Here is a 22,247-nt window from a genome sequence, read left to right as displayed (position 1 = left end):
TAGCTGTGCTTCTCTTCAACCCATTTGCTAGAATTACGTCACTACCAACAAATCCGTGTACAAAGCTACAGAGATGAGTAATTTTCCCTAAAGACAATGCTCATTAACTGTGAAGCCTGTGTTGCTTTGCAAGTTTGAAGATACATGCACACATATACATGTATGTGTATATACCATGTATATATAATCTTATTATGATGCATTTCACCTTGTATAGTTCCATGTGCTATGGCTCCCAGCCTTATAAACCCCATAAAACCTACGCATTTTTACAGCAGTCTTTCTGATCTTGAAAGAAAATGCTGTGCGTATGGCCTTGGTACACAGCAAAGTATCTCTATCCTGCCTTTACATTAAGACCATCCCCTGCTACACTCTGAGTTTCTGACATCAGCAATATGGGGATTTTTCAGAAGGTATGAAGCATCTTTTTCTAGTTCCTTGAGCCCAGACTTTTGGGAGAGCCCTCTGTTTAGCTCCAGTCCCTCCCTACTTCCAATCCACCCACCCCGATTCCATAGAGACCTTCCTGAAAACCCAGACTTGTTATCCACTCTTTAGGAAGAAGGTCAGCCTTCATCTTGCTGATGCTTCCAAAGCCTTTGCACCTGTTTCCAGGGCTCTACTGGCCCCTCTGAACAAGACTCTTCACTCATGCTTGGCTTCTACTGTTCCCTCTGCCCAGAAAGCCATCTCCCCCACTTTGGCCTCTTGAAATCCCACCTATTCCTCAAAATCTACCTGCGTGCCAACTGCAGCTCAGTGGATGGGATCAACACCTGGCTCCAGAGTTCACCTGCTGTGTGACCACGGGCAAGGCACTCGACTACCCTGAGCCTCAGTTTGCTATTCTTCAAATCGAGGACTCAATCAAAGGATGTCTAAAAGACAAGAAAATAAAATCCCCAGAAATAATTTTTAGTCCCCAATTCAATCCTCTGAACCACTTCCCCTTCCCTTCTCATACAGTGCTGAGAATGCACTGTGCATTACTAGACTGAGTCATGTTTATTATAACCCCCAACAGATTAAGAGGTTTTCACGGTCAAGGCATCACATTTTAGACATGCCTCGCACATAGTAAGTATGCTATGGATATTAGAGGAAGGGTTAATTTATCTCCTTCTCATTCATAATCAGAGACACATAATTCACAGGTCAGTTGCTTCGGAGAGGTGATGTTGAAACAAATGAACTCAGAGGTCAGGATGATGTAACCTTGAACCCTAGCTGTGTAAACTTAAAAAAGACATTTTTTATTTCCTAATTTGGAAAGTGGGAATGTTGATACCGCTATGGAAATAACCCGACTTCATAGGGTTGCTCAGAGGATGAAGTACACAAATGTGGGTGAGGTGCCATCATTGTTATTATTAGGCTGTCATCAAGCTTTTGGTTTGGGCTCACAGCCTTGGCAGACTCACTAGGGGAACATCTAAGCTCAGTGGTTTTAGAGATCTTGGGAAATGTGGCCCAACTGTCCCACCTCCCAGGGCCGCACTGTGAATTTCACAGGCCCTAGGCAATTTGGTTTTATGAACCCCTTCCTCCATAAACTAATAGTAATAATAAAATAAATTTTATGTTATGACTGTATTGGTATAAAGATGAATGTAATCAGGCTGGATTTATTATTTTATATTGCTTATTATTATCTTAATTTTCTTCTGATTTTAAAAGAAATTAAAATGAGAACATTATTGTGGGCTCCAGGCATTGCACCTCCTGTACAGGACAGAGAAGTCAGCCTGGCCTTAAGTCTCTGAAGTCTGACCTCTGAAGTGTCAGCTCCAACCAGGCTCCCTCTCACTTGCTCTTCTCAAGCCACTCCTCTCGGGTCTGTGCACACCATGGAGTCTTCACACAAATTTGTCCTTCTTCCTAGAACTCTCTCCTCTTCCCCTTTCCCTTGTTTACTTTCCACACATACAGAAATCTCCTATGCACACATCAGTGGTCCTGATCCCCCGTTTCTGATCCAGCAGCTCTGGGATGAGACCCTGGAGGCTGTATTTTAACAGCACCCGAGTGGTGCTGATGCTGTGGTCCTGAACTAACTACACTCTGGAGACAGCTGCCTTGGAGGTCTGCTGTTTCCATTCTCTCCGGTAAGCCTTCTCTGATCTGATTTGGTCACGTTTCTCCCACAGATGCTCTCCAAGGACTGAAGGCCTCTGCTTTATCTATGTAATTTTCTGCTTCCCGTCTCTCTCTCCCATTTGACGGTAAGCTCCACGTGTCTTTTTGCCAGCTGTGGGATTTGTACCCAGCACACAGTAGGTGCTCAGTAAATGCGTGTGACGGCTGTTCAGAAAAATGGAACCGACTTAACCTCCTAACAACAGTAAACACGAGTGTCAGAATCCTCTCAACTCACCAGCACTGCATTTTCATTTTTTCTCTCCTTTTTTTTACAATGTTCAGTTTCATAATTCCTCACATGCCCGTTGTTCCAAGGGCAGAGCAAGGAGCAGGGCAGAAACCGCTTCCCGCGATCTGGAAGGCCCTGCGCTAAGCCCCGCCCTCACGTGTCGTCCCGCCCGGATTCTCCGCCTACGGCGTCAGACCCCGCCCACTTCCCCACGCTCCGCCCCATCACCGTCTCTGGACTTAGGCCCCGCCCCATCACCAACTCTGGCCATAGGCCCCGCCTCCTGTCCGTCCCTAGGCCTCGCCCCTCGCCCCTCCCCAGGCCAGCTGCCTCTGCGCATGCCCGGCCGCCCAGAAACTCGGAGTCAACGGCTGGAAACAAACTTTCTCGGAACAATGTCGCGACCCTGTCCTCCGGAGACAGTCAGGTAAAGCCTCCCCGGCCCCTGGCACGCTGAGCCGGCCTTGATCGGGGCGGGGCCGAGCTGATCGTGGGCCCCGGGTCGCAGGGGCCTTTTACCCGCGATTGCTTTTGCCGAGCCCGCACTCGATGCCCTCACCTCCTTGGCTGCCGGCAGGGTCCAGGGACCTCTGCATCTTCTCTGGCCCCGGACGGAGCCGGGCTCTGGCATCTTGAGTTAACACCTGTCATCATGGGTTCCCCCGTTCCCCAAGGGCAAGGCGTTCCCCTGCCCAGCCACTCACCTCTTCTGCTCCAGGCGTCTCCAGAGTTCAACCTCTGGAACCCCAGCCCGCACCTGGCAACCCAGGGATCAAGTCCCCCCGGTGGCTACTCCCAGTCGTGGCCTTGGGTCTCAGTTACATAACCTCTCTGGTTCTGGACCAGATTAGGCGCTCACCTCGCCGCGCTGGTGTGAGGATGAAAAGAGAAAAGCAAGGCAAGAGTGTGGGGATAAGCCCATGCTCAGAACAGGGTGGCTGCTACTTTTTTGTTGGTGTTTTTATGGTGATTATCCCCAGGATCGGCCCCTAATGTGGACAGACATATTTGCAGACTTAGCATCTGCTGGACCCTCTGATTAGTTCTGTGGCCTCTTAGAAGCCACACTGGGCAGGCCCTCCTCTTCTGGATGCCTCCCTGGAGTTCCCAGCACTCTGATTCCTTTCAAGCCTTTGGTCGTTATTTTGCAGTTCACTGTGGTTATCCAACCACTTTTAGGGAGCATCCTGCCAGTAGAAAGAGGCATAAAATAGCAAACAGCTCCCACAAACAACTGCTCATTTAATGATGGAGACATTTATGACAGTAGTCATCATTCATAGGCCACTAGCTGAGTACCAGCCACCGTATATGAATTATGTCATTAAATCCTCATAAATACTTTCAAACATGTCACAGATGAGGGGAGGGGAGCTCAGAGAGGTCATTCCTAAGCATTTGAAACCAGTTCTAGCTGACTTCCACATCTGATTTTGCCCACTCTGCAAAACTGCCTTTCCCATAGAAAAATTACAATTAAATTGTTAGTTTTGTGTGTTGTCAATAACAATGTGCCACAAACTGGGTAGCTTACAAAACAGAAGTTTATGCTCTCGCAGTTGTGAAAACCAGAAGTCCAAAATCAAGAACCTGCCAGGTTCTAGGGGAGGACCCTTCCTGGCCTGTGGCAGCTTCTGGTGTTCCTTGGCTTCTGGCAGCGTCACACCCAGTCTCTGCCTCTGTCTTCACCTGGCCTTCTTTCTTGTGTGTGTATCTGTCTCTCTGTGTCCGCTCCTTTTTTTATAAGGACACCAGTCATTGGAATTAGGGCCCACCTTAAAACCAGGATGATTTCATCTTAAGTCCTAATCTAATTACATCTACAGGAATTCTGTTTCCAAGTCAGATTTGTGGTTTAGGGAGGACACTAACCCACTACACAAACCAGCAACAAAATACACCGTTCAAAAGGAGCAAAACAAATTCACAGTCATGGATTCAGGGCACCATTGGTGGTCATAAATCCCAATACTTGTATATTCTCAAAGTGTGTTCCCCTGGTCTGCAACGTCACCATCACTTGGGAGTTTGATATAAATGCTAACTCTCAGGCTCCACCCCACACTTACTGAGTCACAGTTTGGGGTGGGCCCAGCAAACCCTCTAGGGCAGTGGTTCTCAACCTTCCTAATGCCGCGATCCTTTAATACAGTTCCTCATGTTGTGGTGAGCCCCAACCATAAAATTATTTTCGTTGCTTCTTCATAACTGTAATTTTGCTACTGTTATGAATCATAATGTAAATACCTGATATGCAGGATGTATTTTCATTGTTACAAATTGAACATAATTAAAGCATAGTGATTAATCACAAAAACAATATGTAATTATATATGTGTTTTCCGATGGTCTTAGGCGACCCCTGTGAAAGGGTTGTTTGACCCCCAAAGGGGTCACGACCCACAGGTTGGCGACCCACAGGTTGAGAACCACTGCTCTAGGGGATTCTGTTGCTATTAAAGTTTGGGAACCACTGTTATAAAGCAGTTGAATATTTGATAACAAAAGGAATGCTTGATAACATGACATAAGGGCCAGATTAAGAGAAAGTTCCTAATTTTACAATGATCTGACCTTACAATGACTTATTTAGCAAACCTGTCTTATATTTATGGATTTTGATAATTAACTACTGCATTGTTAAAAAGTATTTTACCATAATTTAAATTTAGTTTTCAAATGAACTTGTGTACTAAACTGTGTTCTTAGTACATAGTTCCACCCCTCACCCATGGGGGATACATTCCAAGACCCCCAGGAGATGCCTGAAACTGCAGATAGTACCAAACCATATATGTGTGTGTGTGTGTATATATATATATATATATCCATATATGTGTGTGTGTGTGATATATATATATATATATATATATATATATATATGTATTATAATGGTTTTTCCTACACAGAGTAAGAGATTAACAACAATGATACAATAGAATGATTATAACAATATACTGTAATAAAAATTATGTAAGTGTGGTCTCTCTCAAAATATCTTACTGTACTGCACTTACCTTTTCCTTATGGGAAGCACTTTACATCTTCTCTTTGGCATATCAGAATTGCCAGCATCATTACTCTTGTGCTTTGGGACCATTGTCAAGTAATATAAGGGTTACTTGAACACAAGCACTGCATCTGATCACGAGAAGGCTACTGAGTGACTAATGGGCAGGTAGCATAGACAGCCTGGACACCTGGATAAAGGAGTGATTCATGTCCCAGGTGGGATGGAGTTGGGCAGTGCAAGATTTCATCACCCTACTCAGAACAGCGCATATTGAAAACTTATGAATTGTTTATTTCTGGAATTTTTAATTTAATATTTTGGACTAAGGTGAATTGCGGTTAATTGGAAAGTGAAACTGTAGGGTTTTGCCTCATTTTATCTTGCCAAAAATCATGTGATTTTTGTTATTATTATTTCTGCCATGTTATTGAAAAGTACACCGAGACTCAGATGTGGTAAACCTCAAGATACACAGAAAAGCAGAAACATAGGCAGGACAAGGAGATTTTTACTATAACGCTGGTACTATAATGTTTCGTTTATTTCCCTTTTAGAAACAGTTTGATAGAGGATGCTAAGGCCCGCTTAAAAAAGCATGATGTTGGGACCAAATATTCTCACTTGTCGTCTAGTAAATATTCCATCCTTTTACCATTGTTGGTTAAAGAAGGAAAACTTCATCTGTTGTTCACCCTCCGGTCAGAGAAGGTAGGTGACAAGAGGTTCTGCCATTAAAGCAGGACATTTGAAATCCCCAGGAAATGTTGTCACTTGCACACATTTTGAGGCCAGAGATTCCCAAATGGACTTTCAGAATTGTGATGTTTGAGGGGCCACAGGATAGCATGGCATTTGGGGGACATTTTTTGGAAAGAAAAATGAGTACTTTAGAATACTTTTAGACCTGGGTTTCTTAACCTTGGTGCCATTGGCATTTGGGCTGGATAATTCCTTCTTGTGGAAGCTGCCCTGTGCATTATGCGATGTATGTTTAGCATCATTCCTGGCCCCTACCTACTAGATGCCAGTAACACACACACACACACACACAAACACCCCTTTTTGATAACCACAAATGTCTCTAGAGTTTGTCTCCTGTCCTGGAAGGAATGGGGTGGGGCCCGGGGGAGACAGTTTGCCACTGTTTTAGACCAATCCCACCCCAGGTATACCGTGAAAGTTCTGGAGCACCGAAGTTCAGTCTGGGCCCTGAAGCTGGCTGCCCATGTTTGAATGCAGGCTCTCTCCTTGTCAGCTGTGTGACTGTCTTATTTAGTTCTCCTCTCTGTGCTGCAGTCTCACTTGCAAAATGAGGACACAATATTAACACCTGTCTAATAGGGACGCTGTGAGCATTTCACAGGGGAACAAATGTAAAGCTTCTAAAACAAGCCTGGCACTTGGCAAGGATTCGGTAAGTTTCAGATGTCATCATCATTAGTGCCATTAGCAGACATGGCTTGAGGTTTTTAAGATAACGGTTCAACTTAAAAAAAATATTGGGCTGGGAATGGAGATCCCCTGGGTACACACCTGGGTATGGTCACTGTCCCTTGCTGTTAGCGGTACTTCCGAGGAAAAGTTGGGAAGCAGTAATTTCAAATTGTCCAAGTACAAAAAAGAAAATGGTCGGAGGAAAAAAGAAAATGCCATAATAAAGTGTCTTTCTAAGCAGAATAACCAAAAGTATCCCCATAGGGGAAAAAGCAAGCTGAAATATCAGCTGAAGTTTCCTGGATTTGGTATTAGACTTGTGTGGATTCTGTCCTGTCTGGGTCAGATGATGACAATCAAGTTTCCAAGGGGAGATACTTAATGCGGAATCAGGGGACCAGGTCTGTTCCCAGCTCTGCCAGAAGATACAGCAGAAACATGCTTTTTTAATTATCAGTTGAACAATCATGTAAAAAATCCAGACAAGACCAAAACAGGTATCTGACCTCTGTTTCACCTAGAGTACCTTTGCAAATCTATTGACTATTAAGTGAGAATCATTTTAGACCATGAACTCTGATATGCAAAGGTCATATTAAAAAAAGTATTTAAAGCTAATTAAATCAGACTCTAAGCCTCTCTGGCTGTGAGGGCAAGAAATTCCCTCAGGCATTACCTGAGCTCGCCTCCTCCCTGGAGTCACGCAAGCGGGGCCCACGGCTTTCCTCCCAGTAGATGGGGAAGGAGGTGCAGGTCATCAGTCCTTCCTGCTCAAGTGCGGGCTCTCCTGCTAGCTCTGGAACCTGGAGCAAAGTTCTTCTTTATGAGCCTCCGTTTTCTTCCTAAAATGGGACTGAAGACAGTGCCTAATGTTATGAGGGTAAGGATATGGCACTCCTCATGCGCCTCCCTCTTCCTTCTCCTCTTTCTCCCCTGTCATTGTCTCCCCTTTCCTCTCCTCTCCTCTTTCCTCTCTCTTCCCTCTCCTCTCTCTGCTCCCAGCTCTCTAGGGCTTGAAACAGGCAAGAGGAAATTCAAGAAAAAAACATAGATGAAAGTCTAAGGAAATTAGGCTGGAACCTTATTTGGCTTTTGAGTAGAATTTCATAACGTTTTATTTAATAAAAATATTATGCTTTTTACAAAAAAAAGAAAGAAAAAACTTATGTAGTTAGATAAGGCCCTTTCTGATCTGACAGTTTGTGAATCATCATTTTTATGAGTGTATTTTCTTTAAAACAGCATGACATTTTCTTACGAGTATTTAAAATAGTCATTAAATCAGGCCTGTAGGTCCCTGCAGGTGCCAGTGTCAGTGTGTCAGTGGTCCCTGCTGAATGAGCTAACACTATGGAGTAAGCTTTCAGAGGTGATGTAGCATTAGGTCTATCTCTTATGCATTTGGATGGTGAATGGACAGTAGAGACATGTCCATCAACCTGGTTTTCACCTACACTTTTGTCTACAATTGATGTGAAGACGTGTGAGGTTTCTGTGTATTGTAGCAATTCCTGCACTGTTCATGATTTTTTAAATGTATTTTTGTTACTGATTTATTAACAGAGAGGAACTTTAAAATGCTTTCTTTCATTTTCAAGAAGCTTGCCCAAATGGGACTTTAAACTGTAGAACATGACAAAATTTATAATGGCAGCTTACGTGGATATATTGGCCCCAGTGCTAAAAATGCCTGCATGACCTTTTGATTTAGCTACTAAACGTCAAGAATTGTCCTTACGAGTTCTCATTAATAAATATTTAACATGGGCCAGGCGCTGTGCCAGGCACTTCAGCCATCAGCTCATGTGACCGACTCCCTGAGGACAGACATTACCCGCATTGCACGCTGTTGAGAAGACGCAGACCCAGGACCCCTGCTGACCTTGAGGTCCCCTGGAAAGTTCAGGAGAGAAAGGATGGTGGGCACTGGTGGGAGTGAGTGTGAAACAAATTGAGATCATGTTTGCTTAGAAGTTTGGTCCTGCAGGGTGGGGGGGGGGGGGGGTTTGTGCTCCTCTAGCCCAGGATAGGAGAGAAATCATTTTAAAGACAGAGATTTTTAAAAAGGGGGAATTATTCAGGATGCTACAAATGGAGACACAAACGGTTCTCCTGAAGTCAGGGAGGCATGGGATCAAGGATGTATGTGGAAGGGGCTTTGCAGGGAAAGAGGCTCCTGTTCCTTTAGTCTGTGCAGAGGTAGGGGGCGGCGACACAGGTCAGTGCTGATGACTGCATGTTCTGTGTAATGTCTTAATAAATGTACGGTGTGCTGCTTAAGGGCATGGCTCTAGAATTAAATCCTGGTTTACGTTCCAGCTCCACTACTCACCCTATGTGAAAATGGTCAGATTATTTAACCTCTTTGAACTTTAGTTCCCTTATCTAACAGTGGAAATAATTTCCAGCGTAGTGGCTCAGTGGTTTGAGCGTCAACCTATGAACCAGGAGGTCACAGTTTGATTCCCAATCAAGGCATATGCCTGAGTTGCAGGCTCGATCCCAGTAGGGGGCATGCAGGAGGCAGCCAATCAATGATTCTCATCATTGATGTTTCTATCTCTCTCCTTCTCCCTCTCTGAAATCAATTTTAAAAAGTATTTTTTTAAAAGTGGAAATAATAATATTATAGTAGCCTATATGTCCATTAATGGAAAGATAAACAAATTACAATATATACATACCGTGGGAAACTATACAGCCATAAAAAGGAAAAAGGTACTGATACATGGTACAATGTGGAAGAACTTCAGAAACACGACGCTAAGCATAAAAAGCAGATGCCAAAGGTCACACATATCATATGATTCCATTTACGGGGAATATGCAAGAAGGTAAATCCATAGGGACAGAAAGTAAGGGCAGGGAGGTGAGGCAAGGGGATTCCACTGCTTGGTGGGTACAGTCTCCCTCTGGGGTGATGAGAATGTTCCAGAACTGGATGGTGGTAGGAGTTGTGTAATGCTGTGAATGTTTTAAATGTCACTGATTGTTTAGTTTAATTTTATGTTATGAATTTCACCTCATTTAAAAAAAAAACTTTTACAAAACAGCTTATAAAACTGTTCTGATGACTCAGTGAAAAAAAGTCCCTGTGAAGCAACATAGTAAGCACTCAGTAAAAGTTATCTATTGGTAGCATCACCCTTTTCTTTATCCTTTCTTTCAGCCTCCCTCCCCCACCCAAAGTAAATCTGTTTGTGTGTGAATGGTATTTTTTTTTGGGGGGGGGGAGGGGCAAATAGAGAAAAGTCAGAAGTGAGAGCAATTTTCAAAGCTCATTTTTATAAAAAGATTCAAGTAAAACATGTTTTCTGCTCTTGTTCTTTACATATGACCACCATTGTAAGAATGGAATGGTCTGTAGTACAGCAGAGAAATTCAGTAAGTGCTTGTTGAGTGAGTGAGTGGTTCCCACATTGGACTCACCCTGTGCTGCTCTGTTTCTCACTGTCCAGCTGAGACGGTCGCCTGGAGAAGTCTGCTTCCCTGGAGGAAAGTGCGAAACCACGGATGCGGATGATGTGGCCACGGCCCTCCGGGAGGCCCAGGAGGAAGTGGGGCTGCGTCCTCATCAGGTGGAGGTTGTCTGCCGTCTGGTGCCGTATCTGTTTGATGTAAGGGCTGGAATGGAACTGGGTTTCTTGGACTCGTGAGCTCCCAGTGTACCCACTGGCTTCAGGATGGCCAAACCTGACCTCTGAGAGTGCCGTCCATAGAGTCAAGAGACTGGTCCTTGTGTGGACTTTGCCCTTATAAGCTAAGTGGCCTTGGGCAAGCCCTTTCTCTTGTCTGGTCCCTTTCCCCATCCAGAAATGAAAGGGGAACTCCATCAGTGGTTTCCAAACTGGGTGCTGTGGAATCCTGTAGATACTTTTACACTAAACCCCAGGCCTCCCCACCAAAATTCGCAGTAGAATCTTTCACTTAACAGCACTCTACATTTATTTGCAAGCAGTTGTGAAGGTAAATAGAAATCCTCCCACATATAAATATATGAGCTATGTAAAATAGTTCATATATATATATAAAATTTTCCATAAATGGAAATATGCCACAATTAATATTATGTCATTTTTCTATTGATAAGATGATTTTCTCTATACTTATAGGGAAAGTTATCTATTGCATTTTTTTAAAGGGGCATATTATCCCATTACTAGAGGCCTGGTGCACAGATTCGTGCACCAGTGGGGTCCCTCGACCTGGCCTGTAGCTCTCTGACATCTCCTGAGGGGTCCCAGATTTCGAGAGGGCACAGGCCAGGATGAGGGACCCCACTGGTGCACGATAGGGTCTGGGGAGGGACTGCGGGAAGGCTCCAGGGCATGTCCAGCCTGTCACGCCAGTCCCCATTGGCTGGACCCCAGCAGCAAGCTAACCTACTGGTCAGAGTGTCTGCCCCCTGGTGGCCAGTGTGCATCATAGCGACTGGTCAAACAGTCCAATGGTCAGACACTTGGCCTATTAGGCTTTTATTATATAGGATATGGCTTTACTCCTAATTGATCTACCCTAAATGTCTATCAATTGAAGGGTGGTAACTGTAGAGTTTTGGGCTATTGCAAATAATGCTTCAGTCTTGTGCAGTAAGTCCTTACTTAACATTGTCAACGGATTCTGCAACTTTAAGTGAACAACATTAACAAAGCCAATTTTACCCTAGGCTAGTTGACATAAACCAAGTTCCCACAGCATCTCATCAATGTTATAATGGAACGAGATTATTAGAGGACCTGATGCACTTGTATCTTTTCTCACTGGTAGGAATTTACTTGCACAACTGCAATTGCTAAGTCAGAGGGACCACGAATTTATAATGCCAAATTGTCATTCCAAAATATTTACAGAGCTATCTCACAGAGGCTGCTAATGTAGGGCAGGGACTCCTCACATTTCATGGGTAACATAAAGTTTACAACTGTAGCAAGTTCCTCCTGCCCTGCCCACCTTATGTACTGATTACTTCAGCCTTTCTTCTTTTTTTTTCCCTTCTTTTTTTTAAAAAAAATATATTTTTATTGATTTCAGAGAGGAAGGGAGAGATAGAAACATCAATGATGAGAAAGAATCATCAATGGGCTGCCTCCTGCATGCCCCCGCCCCACTGGGGATGGAGCCCACAACCTGGGCAGGTGCTCCTGGTTCATAAGTCGATGCTTAATCACTAAGCCATGCTGGCCAGGCCAGCCTGTTTTCTTAGTTTACATGGAAGCGGCATGACTTTTGCATTTGAAACAGTATCTCTTCACTTCTTAATTTGTGTATTTTGTTTTCTGCTTTTAGACAAATACATTTATAACACCAGTTGTTGGGTTCATAGACCACAACTTCCAGGCCCAGCCGAATCCTGATGAAGTGAAGAAAGTGTTCCTGGTGCCTCTGGACTATTTCCTGCACCCACACGCCTACCACCAGAATCACCTGACGCAATCTGGTCATCATTTTATTATTCATTGCTTTGAGTACACAAATCCTGAAGATGGTGTGACTTACTATATCAAAGGACTAACAGCAAAATTCGCTGTGTTCGTTGCCTTAATTATTTTGGGGGAAAAACCCACCTTTGAGGTTGAATTTAATCTCAACGATCTAACATCATCCTCGGAAGAAACCTTCCTGAAGCTTTATAAACCTGCACCAAGCAAGTTATGATTTATGAGACCAACATCCAAATAACTATCTAAGCAGCTTTGTGTGTGCTTATCCGCGGAACAACAATAATGCCAGCTGGTGGAATTTGACAGGTGCGAATATTTTCCAGGCAATATGAAGATAAAAACCTTGCCTTATTTCCAGTTGCCCTCTGTTATATGGAAGAGCAAAAGTTTTTCAAAAGTGGAAAATGTGTTTATGATATTGCATAACTTCACCCACAATATATTAGCCCCATTTTTCTTACATGTGTAAGAAAATGTATCTGGCACACAGTAGGCACTTAATAAATATTTATTAAATATATATAACCATGTAGCATTTCTCTTATGTATAAGAGGTAATATTTCTGTTACATATGACAGCAATTTCTGGCTGGCCATCAAAATCTATTGTCCCTTTATTCCATGACAGTAGAGTTGAAGCTGAGACCAAAGCTCCCAGGTAGAAATAGCATTACCCAGAATCCCTTGCAGGTAGAACTTAGTTTAGGCCAATGGGATGTGAATGAAAGTTGACTTTGCAGGTCATCTCCAATTTAAGAGATAAGCCAGCCTCCCTGGACTCTTTTCCCCTTTCCATGAGCTGCAACATGAGTTTATCTGCACCCCAGCTTTGACCATATAGATGAAGACAATTCCTAGAGAAATGGCAGAACCAAAAGATCATAAGAGCTTGGATCTCTGGATGACTCTGTGGAGCAAAGCAACCTGCCACCCTGGACTATTCACGTGGGAGTTGGGACTATTATATGAGAGAAGAATAAATCCTGTTACCTTTCTGCCACGATAATTTGTAGTCACTTTGAGCAGAGCTATAACCCTAAATATTATAACACTTGAAAATGGCCAGGTAGATAGTCACCCAAACTTGAGGTGTTTGCCAGCAGTTAGAATTTGGGATGAGCTGTGACATGTAACATGGGCTCTGTGACAGGCACAGGACACCCTTGGATGTTGGTGGGGTTCAGCAGGTATCATCCAGAGCAGCTGTAATGAAGGGCTATGCCTACCAATCGGAAATGATGTTGTCTACCTCAAGATGCTGAGAGCAGGAAAACACTGATATGCCCCACGTCAAAAGTCACAAAGACAAACGTTCTGAATTGCATGCTTTGAGATCTACCACTTTTTACATGGGCATCCCCATATATCATGCCTGACATTTAACAGGAATTTCTTAGCTTATGGTATTAACCATCCTGCACGAGGTCAGGGAAGCAGGTGAGTAGAGCAGCATAACCTGGATTGTCTGCTGGCAATTGCCCATCTTACTGACTTACTACATTTTTAGAAAGCCAAACCATTTTTAATAAGACTGTGATCGCTGAAAACAATCATGTTATAATAATGCTGTAAACCCATCAATCAGCCATGCGACTGCCCATGCTGCTGAGTTTTTATTTTCTGAGAGTTGGCAGAGGAAAATATCCGCGCTGCTGTTTTATACCCGTAAGTGTTGAAACAGCACAAAGCTGGCTCCAACCATGAAAGCAGATGTTGGGTAAGGTTCCCATTAACAGTCTGTAACGAGGCCTGCATGCACAGGCCTAAATTGTCTCTGAACAATTACAGAGCCATTTGCAAATGTGTGTTTACAATCTGACAGCAGTGTAATTGCCGGGCAGATTGTTGACCTCTCGGGCGGTGAGGAAAGTCGCCTTGCTGAACTGTTGTGAACTCCACAGACCTGCCTGGTTTCTAAGAGGAGTTGGCCTAGCCGAAGTCTACGATCTGGATGACACTCATGGCCACTCAATTTAAGGAGCTAAATATTTAGCGATGGAGGTATTGTTTCCTCCTCCTTTTTTAGTGGTGTATTTTATGACATCTGTGTCCAAGGTTCTAGTTAAACATCCTTTGGTTAAAAGGAGCAGAAGTCTAGAAAATCTGGCTCAAATAAAAGAAAGTTATTGGTAGAGTGCTGATTCCAGGGAATCTACACAAATCACGGAACAAGTTGGGCTCTAGAAGCATAGCACTGGGCAGTGACCTCAACAGCAAAAGGCTGTGAACCTTCTTCACTTTTGCCTCCGGTTACATTGTGACACTAACCATCTGTTTGGGTTGATTGATGTGGACATAGAAAATCAACAGAAGCTCATTGATTCAGTCCTCAGTTCCTTGGCAAAAGCTTCATTGGCCTAGCTTGGGTCACCTATGCACACATCTCCCTGACTCACCTGAGTTATCAGGCTGTGGGGTTGGAGAATTTCTGAAGTCAGTTAGGTGGACAACTCAAAACATCTATTCTCTCCAGTCCCTAAAATCTGTAAATTCTGAGGATTCTGCCATCCAGAAAGCTCAACTCTCCTTTGCATCCCCGCAGCCTTGGCAAGCAGGTGGTTAAGACCCCTGTGTCTGCAGTCAGAAGGCCTGGATTAGAATCCCAGCTCCAGCATCAACCTACTCATGGACCTTAAGCAAGTTACTCTTCCTCCACAGGCCTCACCTCAGTTTCCTCTTCTGTAATGTGGGAGAAATACACTTTTTGTTTAGGGATGTGAAGGGAGTTAAAGGAGCTAATATATGTGACCCCTTTAAGCACGCCCAAATGCTCAGAACTGCCTGGGAAATATAAGGGCTGAATTACATATTAGCTAGTAGCTATGACATTATTATAACTGTGGCATTTGTCATAACAATAATAATAATCACTGTCATTTCTCTAGTTCAGAGCATCATCATGTTCCTATACACAGGTTCCTGATGTCTCTTGGTTCACAGTAATATTTCTCACAGCACATCTAGGCCAAAGAAACACCTAATTTTTTTGTTAATGTTATTATATCCGAACAATTTATTGAGTGTTTATGTCCTACTAACGTGGTAGTCCTTTGAAAATATATTGCATGTACATTGAAAGAAAAAACACTTACTTCAATCTTAAATAACTGCAATTTCCCATTAGTTGGGTACCCCAGTTGGGCCCACAAGTAATGGAAGATTCAGATACAGCCATGTGATAGGGATAAACACACTGTCAAAGAGAGGCGGGACACCTGCACAGATTTGGGACTCAGGGAAGACATCCAAGAGGAGATGGTGGTTAAGCTGAGCCTTGATGGACAAGGAGATGCTATCCCAGGTAAGTAGGATGGTGGTAGTGATGATGGGGACTATTACACACCTGCTTCTTTGCTTTCATTATTTCATTTAACCTTCACAACAAATCTCAACAAATAGTGAGTACTATTATTTTTCCCATTTTTAGATGGGAAAATTTGAGGATCAGAGAAGTTAAATATTTTCCCAACCTTCAAAGCCACATGTATGCATTTCAAAGTCCATACTCTGTGTATTATATCGACTTATTCCAAAATAAGGCTTATTTCATAGGCACAGAGGCAAGACTAGAAGGTTAAGTGTATGTTTCCCTTGAATCACCATGGGTGCAAGGAAAAACAATTCACACCCTCATCATGTCCTCCAGCTTATTCAGCTGGTGTTGCACACAGTGAAATGAGTCATTAGTTAGGATGATTTTAATTAAAAGGAACATACCAATTAATAATTTAAAGTGCTGGCATACTTGTTAATTTAACAACTTTGTGCATAGTGCCAACTTTCCAGTTAAAGAACTGAGATGGGAAAATATTCCTCCATCCCTTAGACAAGATGATTAAATATAGTTCAAGTCTTTTTCTTGTTTCCAGTTGGTTTCTTATATGAGAATAGCACAAGGTTTTGATAAAATCGCTGGAATGCTCATCCCAGGTCCAGTTGTCTTACTTGAAGTCCTTAATGGGCTCTGTGTGCACCTTCCATTCAGAATTGTTGACTGCCCTCCCATCACCCCTCAGCCACCTCCCTGTGCTTTCCACTATTGAACACTACTCAGATTTTAAGAGTCAGTCCCTCTATGCTCACTTCTCCAATCATCCCTACTTTATAGCATGGACACTGCTCCATTGCACCCCTCTGCATATCTGTTTGATATATGTACAATTTTGTGTTTATTCCAGCCACGACCCTGGAAGGGACAGATCCACATACCATGAGACCCCTCAGTCTGACTTCCCCTGATCTGTGGTGAATGGGCCAGGGATCAGTGGTCAACTCATTAAACTAGATGCCAGTAATCTATAACTTGTGTGGTCCACTTAAATAATTGAGCTAAGCCTATTAGATTTTCCAAAAAATTTGAACTATGCCAGAAGATAATGTGTGTTTGGGAACTATGTTGGCCATGCGCATGCTGATGAGGAAGCCCAAGAAGTCAGAGTTTCAAGGTCAGTTGGCCAATAATTGGTGGAAGTGTGTCTTTGATCTAGGCACTAGGTATGTTAGAGATTCCACCAGATACAACTGGAAGAAGAAGAAATATTTCCTGAAGCAACTTAAGGTCTCATATTCAAGTCCATAAATTTTTATTTTATTGGTGTAGCCTTGGTCTAGTACTCCCTTGACTATAACTTTCCTCATTTTTCATTTTATATTTTCAAGACTTTATTCCTTACTTCATCATGATTGTCAATAGCACTTCAGTTTCCTTTCTTTCTCTTTCACTTATTTCCCATGGGAATCTTGAAGTTTCCCTTCTGCTTATTTTGTTCTGCCTTCTTAATTCATCTGTGTCTCTATTAATTTGTGAACATATTCTGCTCTGGGATCATTTCATCTCCTTCCACCAGCCTGGAGTTTTTCTTCTAAATCCCCTACATCCCAAGGAGCTCATAAAGCAATCTGAGACATTACCTACAGGTGTTTTTTTTCTGACTATAATCTGTACGGCCTAACATCAGATCAAATAATAAACTGACGATAGTTTTGCTAGAACTCCTAACCTGTTATAAACACATGTCAATGTATTAGCCCCCTGTAGTTAATTGAATAGTAGCCCCCAAAAGATATGTTCAATTCCAAACCCATAGTACCTGTGAATGTGACTTTATTTGGAAGTGGGGTCTTCATAGATGTAATTATGTATCTTAAGGTGATATCATCCTGAATTTACTGTGGGCCGTAAATCCAATGACTGGTGTTCTTATACAAGAAAGGAGAAGGCGATTTGAGAAACACAGACACAGAGACACAGGGAAGAAGGCCATGTGAAAAGAGAGGAAAAGATTGGAATGATGCTGCCACAAGCCAAGGAACACCAGGAGCCACCAGAGCTGGAAGAGGCAAGAAAGGCTCTTTCTCTAGAGCAGCGGTTCTCAACCTGTGGGTCGTGACCATCGGAAAACACATATAGCATATCAGATATTTACATTATGATTCATAACAGTAGCAAAATTACAGTTATGAAGTAGCAACGAAAATAATTTTATGGTTTGGGGTCACCACAACATGAGGGACTGTATTAAAGGGTCGCGGCATTAGGAAGGTTGAGAACCACTGCTAGAGGCTTCAGGGGAAGTGTGGCCCTGGCAACACATTGATTTTGGACTTTTGTTGGAGAATAAATTTCTGTAGTTTCTTTTTAAAAATATTTTTATTGATTTCTGAGAGGAAGGAGAGGGAGAGAGCTAGAAACATCAATGGTGAGAGAGAATCCTTGATTGGCTGCCTCCTGCATGTGCCGCCCCGCCCCCCGCCACAACCCAGGACCAAGCCCGAAACCCAGGCATGTGCCCTTGACCGGAATCAGACCTGGGACCCTTCAGTCCACACGTTGATGCTCGATCCACTGAGCCAAACCAGCCAGGGCTCATGTCTCAATTTTACCCTACCACTTATTGCAGTGCTTGGCAAAAAGTAGATGCTCAACAGATAGTTATTAAATGAAAGAATAAAACTAAATAAGAAGGCAGCTATTTTTCATCATATAGCCAATTCACTGGGCTGAGAAGAAATTCAGTCTCTTCCCAATAGCCTACCTGACAAATGTCAACCTAAGATGACCAGCCTTGTTGTTAGTCATCTCCCACTTACTGCATAAGGTGTATAAAGTGCCCTACCAAAAGTGGACATGAATGAGCAGCTCTTATCTTTAACCAATTTTGCCTTGTAACTTATTTCCATACCTAGCTGTCTTTTTAAAAAAATATATTTTATTGATTTTTCACAGAGAGAAAGGGAGAGGGATAGAGAGTTAGAAACATCAATGAGAGAGAAACATCGATCAGCTGCCTCCTGCACACTCCCTACTGGGTATGTGCCCGCAACCGAGGCATATGCCCTTGACCGGAATCAAACCTGGGACCCTTGCGTCCACAGGCCGATGCTCTATCCCCTGAGCCAAACCGGTTAGGGCTTATACCTAGCTGTCTTGATGAGCTACTAGAGATAAGAATTAGACCCTCTTCACTTTTCTGTGTTTGAGGCCCATGACCCTTCACATCTAGAATAACTTGATTTAAATCCCCATTGTAATTCCAGGGGGATTTGCATCTCTTCTAATCACCTCTGGTTGAATTTCTGGCTTCAATGAATTTTAGTTCTGCATTCTGTATTTTGAGGTCTTCCCCGACCCCTTAACCCAAGTGCCAACCCAAATCCAGGACAGAACCTGCTTCTGATTTTTCCCAAGACTGCCTTTCATATAAATCTCTGAGTGACTTTAGTTGGAGACATAGGGGTGTCAGCCAGTTGAACTTACTTTGATGTATGAGAGAGCAAAACAAAATTTAAATATTGTGCTTTCTTATTTTTACAAGTTCTGTCCATTTCTGCCAAATCCGGTTCCAGGCTGATGCTGTATTCCTCAGTACTCTTGCCCTTGTCTTTCTCTTCACTCTTCGCTTGCACTACCAAAGTGGCACTCATTTATTTGCAGAAGGGTTATCTCTACCTGTTTGACTCCTTACCTCTCACGCCCACTAGGACTCACCTTCCACATCCAATAAGCCTAGCAGTGACGTTTTCTAAATAAGAAGAATTTATCTACACATGGTACATTGATTCCAATCATACTTTTCCTTACTCCACTGGGTTTTGTTGTTGTTGTTGTTTGTTTGTTTTAATGAAATGACAGGGTTAAGTGAGGACAGCCTTGTAGCAAAATCCATGGGTGCTAGATTGAAAAAAACAACAAAACCCTACATTTATGAAAAACACATTTTATATGTAAATTTATTGATATTAAAGAAGATAGATGAGCCTGAGAAACGATGATGGGAATGAATGATAAGATCAGAAGTTGAAGTTGACATAAGAAGCTGTATTTGAGGAGTGGGCAGGGGAAGATGGGGATGGGCAGTAAAGATCAGGCTGGAGAGCAAAGCATGTAGGTGAAACAGGGTAGGAAGTGAAGAATTTATATTAAAGGAGTGGTCAGGACAACTTTTAGAAGAGGGGTGATGAGAGGAACAACTTTGAAACAAATAAATATAACATTAGGTCACCAGCCAGTGGAAGTGGGCATTGGCCCTGGTGTTGCCCATTAATATATAGGTGACCTTGAACACATAAACCAATCTTTATGAACCTCAGGTTCCTTATGTGTAAAGCAGATTTGAACTAGTTGGTTTCTACTTCTGAAATTTCTACTCTGGACTTTCTCCAGCCATATTTGAACATATACAAGTATGTAAGCAGTTTTGCTTAATGTTTTACAAAAGAAAAATCAGAGGAAAAGAAAAGAATTGCCTATTTGTCTACTGTTTGAAGCATGTGGAGAGTTCATTTTGTGAAAATGCCATTTTGGGGAGATTAATTAAAAATTCTGACATTCAAAGCAGGGATTTGGGGCAGGAATGTACAAGTACAGGACTCTGGGTAGAATTAGACAGGCATTTAAACATTGAACCTTATTAGGTATATAGTTAGGCATTAAGAAGGGGACATTTGGAGCCAATATTCCAAACCCGAGTGCTTGGTTGGCTTTGTGTGTTTTGTTTGAATTATTGCCTGTTTAATAGGATTTAGCTACAGTGCCTCTGCTTAACAATCCGTTTCCTTGGCAATGCAATCCTCAGAGGGGCAAAGGCCATATGGAAAACATGGGTCATTTGTAATTTAGTAAGTGAGACGAAAGGAACAGAATTTAATTCAATGTACATCTTTGTATCCCCTCCATACACACAGGAAAGTAGTGACCAACACATGGTAGGCATTTAATAAATGAAAAGTGCTATAATTATAAAAAATACACAATATGTTTTGTATTATAATAGATGCCCAAACAGTCTTTTTCAAAAAATTATTAGACAAAATAACTATTCTTCTCAGTAGTTTAATTGGCATCATCCTTAATTCTTCTTACTTTCCCCCCCTGCATTCACCTGCAGTCCATAAACAAGTCTTATTCATTTAGCATCCAATTCAGACCCCAAATTCACCCATTTTTTCCCATTTCCCGTGTGACACCTGGTTTCAGCCACTATCACCTCCCACTGAGATCTACAATAGCTTCCCAATTGCTCTCCCCCTCATTCCTACTCTTGCTCTTATACTCCATCCTTCAGTCAACACCTAGAATGATCTTTTGAAAACATGGGTAACATCCTATCACTTCTTGGCTTCAAACCCTCTAGTACCTTTCAATTGTGCCTATAATGAAGTTCATCTTTCTTTCCTGGCTGGCTGACAAAATTAGGACATTCTGGACCCTGCCTACCCCTGACCCCTCTCACTTTGGGTCACTTCTCTGGCTTCATTAGTGAACAGAAATGCATATGATCTTCCTTCCCTTCTCAAAACATTCCAAGATCATTTCTAGGATAGAGCTTCTGCACAAGCTGTCCCTTCTCCCTAATTTGCATGGCTCCCTAATTTGCATGGTGGTAATATATATATATATATATATATATATATATATATATATATATATATTTGATTTTTTTACAGAGAGGAAGGGAGAGAGATAAAGAGTTAGAAACATCGATGAGAGAGAGAAACATTGATCAGCTGCCTCCTGCACACCCCCTACTGGGTATGTGCCTGCAACCAAGGTACATGCCCTTGACCGGAATCAAACCTGGGACCCTTCAGTCCGCAGGCTGACACTCTATCCACTGAGCCAAACCAGCTAGGGCTGTAGTTTTATTATAAATTCTCAGTATATGTCTCTTTTCCGGGAGAGTCCTACCACAGGTCGCTCTCTGTTATGCACCCATATTTTCATTTTCTGCACACCACTTCTATATATATTTTTGTATTTCATCTACTTGTTTATTTGTTTTTTTCCCCCTTTCCCAATTCAGAACATAAGCTCTGGGAGTGTGGGATCCTTTATTATACTTTATTTTCTGCCAGGAATGTAATAAATAGGTCTTGAATAGATAAATGAATTAATTTTGTTGAAAATGAAATGGTCAAGTCATTTTGCCACAGAGAAGTAGGTCAACACAATAATGAAATCATATCAATGATGAGGTAAAATAAAATATTCCTAAACACTTCAATATTTTTTTAATATTGACAATTTCTTTCACTAAAAGATAATTTTGTAATCATGTGTGCATTTTAATTATGTTTTATAAGTATTAATGTTTTTCTTTTTTTAATGTCTAATTTAATCCAGCTAATTATCCCAGCTCTATGTGTGCATACATTAGGGAAAAATAGGGACACCCTAAACACCCAACATCTTGTGAACCATTTATTTTGATTTTTAAAAATTCTTTATTGTTGAAAGTCTTACATATATCTCCTTTATTGTGAACCATTTAAATAAATTATAGTAAGTGATAGAAAAGTATATACTTTTGTCCAATAATTTTATTCACACCTCTCCATTTAGAAGAATAGTCACAAAAGTATTTAAAATTCTCTTCTTGGGAAGGAAGTTGGGATTATGACTATCCTTTAAATCAATAACCTTGAATGGCTATAATATAAGCAAAGTTTGAGTAGAATGAGAGTTTTTTTCCCCCAGATAAAACAAAAA

The 22,247-nt window shown here is 42.2% G+C and overlaps 1 protein-coding gene across 1 annotated transcript; it reads left to right on the top strand.

Moving 5' to 3' along the window:
- The first annotated feature begins 2,688 nt into the window (after positions 1 to 2,688).
- Positions 2,689 to 12,779, top strand: NUDT7 (nudix hydrolase 7). Its single transcript, XM_006087057.3, has 4 exons — positions 2,689 to 2,798; positions 5,939 to 6,092; positions 10,277 to 10,435; positions 12,105 to 12,779. The coding sequence occupies exons 1-4, from the start codon at positions 2,710 to 2,712 to the stop codon at positions 12,471 to 12,473; spliced, it is 771 nt and encodes a 256-aa protein (XP_006087119.1). The 5' UTR covers positions 2,689 to 2,709; the 3' UTR covers positions 12,474 to 12,779.
- Positions 12,780 to 22,247: the final 9,468 nt, after the last annotated feature.

This window comes from Myotis lucifugus, unplaced genomic scaffold (assembly GCF_000147115.1).
Source record: "Myotis lucifugus unplaced genomic scaffold, Myoluc2.0 scaffold_35, whole genome shotgun sequence".
Lineage (NCBI taxonomy): Eukaryota > Metazoa > Chordata > Mammalia > Chiroptera > Vespertilionidae > Myotis > Myotis lucifugus.
The sequence above is the reverse complement of the archived record's forward strand: the minus strand, read 5'-3'. Positions and strand labels throughout refer to the sequence as shown.